Here is a 4,961-nt window from a genome sequence, read left to right on the forward strand (position 1 = left end):
CTCACCCTAATTTGTATGTCCTAAACTGTTAAACAAGATTGCTATCCGTTGGCTCGCCTGGTTGCCGTATTCTTCATATGCAGCAGTTTTTGCTAATGGAAAATTCATGTAAACTTTTCTTTGTCAATGGAAATCAATCTTTATGCATAAAAAATTGAACATGCATGTGCTGCAAGTCTAAACAATATTCCTATATAACTAGGTTGCACATGAACATAAAATTCCACCCACATTAAAAAAAGCTCCTTCATTATCCTGATAACAACGTATCCAATTAACATTTTTATCTGATTCAAAAACAGGGCTTACATAGTTACTATCAAATGTCAGGAAAAAAACAAGAGTTATGAGACAGTGAGAACTACATTTCTCCCTTTAATTTATGTGTTTTGGTTGGATTTTGTTTCCAGTAAGCAAAATGGTACAACAGAGTTTAAGCTAAGCATCACAAATGACTTCAAAGACGCTTAGGTTGATAGCGAGTACCTGCATAAAACCCTTCAGTATATGCTGTGTTCTTGAATATTGTCTGCAATGGACAGCCCCCATTTCAATTAGTGTAAAACTAAAATACAACACACCCTAGTTGTTTCTTTTTTGTTTATCCGAAAATGAATAGGAAAAATTATGGGAAAACAAATGTGTTAGCAATTTTTTTCTGGGCAATGGTGGCAGTAAATACTAAATAATATTTAATAACGTATATGACTGTCACCATATTATACTTACAGCAAGGTTCTTTAGGTCTTCTCTAAGACATTTTTTTATATTATTTGCTACCTCAGCTCCAAGCTGCCCACTGTGTTGCTTAATCGAATCCTCCGAAATCTGTGTTATTTCATTAATCTAAGTAAAAACCGAAAAAAACATCCAGGTTGATATTGACCAAAAGTATAAGATTTAGCTTACTTCTGAAAGCAGTAATGCAGATGCTCTGTCCAGGAGCTCTTCCACAAAATTCCCAGCATCCGCAGCAGGAATTGAAGGCTGCACAGTATTGACTGGCTTCTCCTTAACATTTTGCGCATTACCAGATGGCTTAATAGCTTTGGCTACATCAAGAGTAGACAGTTATATTTTTTAGACAAGTTAAATACTACAGTACTTGATGATTGACTGCAGAGCTGCGGACTCAACTATCACACAAACAACATTGCAGTTTTCCTTGAAGTTACAAGAAAAATAATAAAATTTCTCCATTTCCTCTGTGAAAATTACAACCTGTTTTACCCCTGGCATTTGTAAGCTGTGCAAGAAAAGTAATTAAGTGGTGCATAACAATTCTTTTAGATAAATTACCTGCAACTGCTGCAGAATTACTAGCAGCACTAACATGTTTTCCGGTAGAATCTTGTGTAGGTGCTTTTACTGGAAGATCTGACAGAATTGGGGCATCTGATGGAACAAAAGCAGCTAGATCGGGAGGTTGGTCTTTCCCTACAGGAGGGTTAGCCTACCAATGACATTAGATCAGCTAATCTGGCATATAATTACTGGTGAAATAAGACAGTTTATGAAAATCAATATCACCTCCAGGTCAACGTATGATGGGTCTCTCCCAATCGATTTAAGAAACTTGTCCAGACAGTGGGCGTTAAGAGCTGGGAACACATCAATTAGGAATTATTCCAATCAGGCACCAAAATATTTAAGCTCAGAAACAAAGGGCTATTTAAAGTGACATGACTAAGTTCCTCCTTGACTGCCAGTTACACAAAGCCACATCCTAGCAAGTCAGTTCCCTTTTTCTATCACAGGATTTCTAGGCCTCAATGACTAAATTGAATACACCATGGAAACTTAAGGCATTGATACTTGTAACCAATTAACTGCCAAGAACAGAGAAAAGGAAGCAGCAAGTTTTAAATTGATGGTTTGGTTTAAGAGTTCTTATGCATTTTCAGTTAGGAATGAACATAACTTGATAAAGGAGAACAATGCCATACAAGCTAATGTTCCAGATATAGGAAAGCCACCACTAATTGCATTGTACATGACAAAATAAAGTGTTACTGTGAATTCAAGAGAGGAGTATGTGAGCATATCTTGTACATTCTTTTTCCCAACTTACAGATTGACATGTCATTGGAAAGTGGGTGGAAAAAGCAATACTCTTGAGCTTTGAATCCTTGATCCAACAATAGTGAGACATGTCTTCAAAAAAATGACAAAACTGAAAATTAAAGCTAGAAATACTCTGAAAAGCACAGCCAAGAAAAGCAAGCAAATCTTTATATCCTACCAAACATACATTGTAACAAAGAGAAAAGAGAAAGGTAGTGGATGGGGCAGCACCTGCATGTAAGATGTAAAGGAATCATGCTAGAATTTTAAACTAATGATCATTAGCACTAGATATATCTTTAAATGCTAAACTTTTTGCAGTATTCATAGATTATTTATTACTTTTCACATAGGCCCAGCGTTCTTCATGTGTGCACACATACACACACAAAGGTCAGCTACAACAGTTTTTTAGGATAAATAAGACATCAATAATGAAGGGAAAAACTAATCCAACCATCTCATTAGGGATTCTACAAATAGAACACCATTGTATACTAAATACAGCCAAAGAAAAACACAACTTAAAGCTTCAAGGGTTTCCCATCTTGTGTGCAGCCAACAAAATTACCAGATCCTAAGGAAAGAATAGTCCATGCACCATTCAGCACTGTAGTGCAAATATATTTTGAAGCCTGAAAGAAATGAAACTTAAATGTATACCTTGCAGATTCATTTACCACGGCAAATGGAGCAACACATCCAAGTGGAACCTTAAAAGTACAAAACAGAAACAAAAACATAGACGAGTGAATTATAATATTGCTATAATATCTATGACAATTTTTAGTGGAAGAAAACATGACAAAATGAAAGAGTGAAGTACTATCTTGCTATAATATAGTTCATGATCATTAGCGAACAACTTAGTCAACCCTTAACCTCTTATTGACTAAAAAATATTTAAAAAGAAAAACTTGAACACAGATTACAAAAATTAATTTTCTTCAGAAATTTGAAAAGTGAATGTTATTTTATTAGTAGCTTGTCTTTTTACTTTATATCCTTTTAAATTGGATAAAACCATAATTTTGAACCATGCACTACAATTTAGAAACAAGATAGGTGATTAGAAGCAATCTGCTCACATAGTTAGAGTAGATTGAGTAGAACACTGAACACTATACAACCAGGCAAAGACTTCTCTACTAAATCTATACTACACATAATACAATCTCAGAAAATTCTTCTACAAACAAGTTAAACTAATATGTACACCCACCTTAAGTATCTCAACCAGTGCCTCTTCTGCAGCCATTCTTAGACCACCTTTCCCTAAACCAAGCCTCTGAGATAAAACTGCACAGCTTTGAAGGCAACACAAAACTCTCATCAGCATCCAAAAATTGCTTCAAATTTTCCATATCAAGACTAGTATGTGAGACTAATGAACCATTTCAATGCATTATATGAAAGGATTATTTATATTCAAGTGGAAAAGAAAATAACGTACCTTTCAAATCTACTTTTGTATCTGCAAGAGCAGAGACAACATAGTACCTATGTTTCTTGTCCTGCATGGATAACCATTTGCAATCACACAGGAAATTAGAAACAAATCCGAGATTCATTCAGCCTACACGTCCGAGTAACAGTAAAGCATTTTATACTATACCTTCAAGAACAAATTTTTGCTCAATGCACCTCCCAAATTCCCAACATATTTTGCCTGATTGAGAAGAAATATTTTAGTTATATAATCCATGAATATGCTTAGGGATTCATGAGCCAAGTTAGCAGTCTTCTTTTACCTGAGCTTCAACTGTCAAAACAACGGGATGTTCATACTGGGAAAATTCTATTTGAAGCTCCTGCAAGATCCCAATCCACGTACCAGTCACTAAAGAAGAGGGTACAAAAGCATAACCACCATAACTAAAGCAAGGCCATGATTATGATTATGAACCCCATTGATGCTATCAGTCTCATTTTCTTTCAGTAGGTTGTAGAATTGATATAAATTCATTAAATTCAGCCACAGTCCGATACAAACAGAGAAATATGCTGAGCCAACGCCATATAACTAGAAGGATTATAATATTTGCATCCATTCACAGTGCAAATAACTAAAGAAGTCCATAGTCTAGCACCCCCCTCCCTCCCCAAGAAAAAAAAAACTACATGGATTCCAACCCTCTACTTGCTCTATTCTTACCATGGAAAAAACCAATGTAAAACAAAATAATAAAAACCCCAAATCAAAATTGGAGTGCAATAAAAAAACTAAAAATTATCCCAAAAAGAATTAAAAGAATAACCTTTAAACGAGCAAGCAGCTGGTCCTTGGAGTAAGCCATTGTATTGGTGAGTTAGTTTCTGAGTCGAAGCTGAAGTGAATGATAAAAGCAAAGCAACTACAGATCTGCAATGAGCTTCGAGTAGGTTTGTTTGTTACTACACAGCCTACAGGCAAATGGTAAAGCACTGAGTTTGATTGGGCTTAAACTCGTTGGATTATTGATCAAAACACAGGTAAATTCGGCCTTAAAATGGGTCTTCTCTAACTAAACTGGGTCCATGTAAAGAAAATAGAGAGAACTGATTATTAACAAAGTTTTTGAAAATTTTTAGCTAGCTTGGTTAGAATTTTTAGATATGATCCATTAATGGAAATTGACAATGTAATTTTAAAAATATTTAAGTTTGAATCTGTTATAATTTACATTTTTTTATTTTTTATTGTTATAAATCACTTTGATTTAATTTAATTAATAATATTTATGTACCCTTTAAAAATTAGAATTTATTAAAATATATATCTATAATATATATAAAATCACGACTTAAAAAAAAACTTAAATAGACGAAGTACTCTTTAATATTAATTTAATTACTAAATTGACATTAAATAAATATTTTTTTTGATGAATTATAAGAGGAGGGCTATTCAACTAGTG

At 34.1% G+C, this 4,961-nt stretch overlaps 1 protein-coding gene across 1 annotated transcript; it reads right to left on the minus strand.

Annotated features, from left to right (window-relative positions):
- Window positions 1-232: 232 nt before the first annotated feature.
- On the minus strand, window positions 233-4,576 carry LOC107904999 (prolyl-tRNA synthetase associated domain-containing protein 1). The gene is made up of 12 exons (XM_016831542.2): window positions 4,323-4,576; window positions 3,816-3,875; window positions 3,680-3,733; window positions 3,518-3,578; window positions 3,287-3,363; window positions 2,728-2,777; window positions 2,072-2,154; window positions 1,531-1,601; window positions 1,300-1,453; window positions 910-1,052; window positions 730-828; window positions 233-529 (listed from the first exon to the last, which is right to left on the minus strand). Exons 1-12 carry the CDS (start codon window positions 4,359-4,361, stop codon window positions 458-460), a joined length of 963 nt encoding a protein of 320 aa, XP_016687031.2. The 5' UTR covers window positions 4,362-4,576; the 3' UTR covers window positions 233-457.
- Window positions 4,577-4,961: the final 385 nt, after the last annotated feature.

The sequence above is a fragment of the Gossypium hirsutum genome, chromosome D05, assembly GCF_007990345.1.
Source record: "Gossypium hirsutum isolate 1008001.06 chromosome D05, Gossypium_hirsutum_v2.1, whole genome shotgun sequence".
Classification (NCBI taxonomy): Eukaryota; Viridiplantae; Streptophyta; class Magnoliopsida; order Malvales; family Malvaceae; genus Gossypium; species Gossypium hirsutum.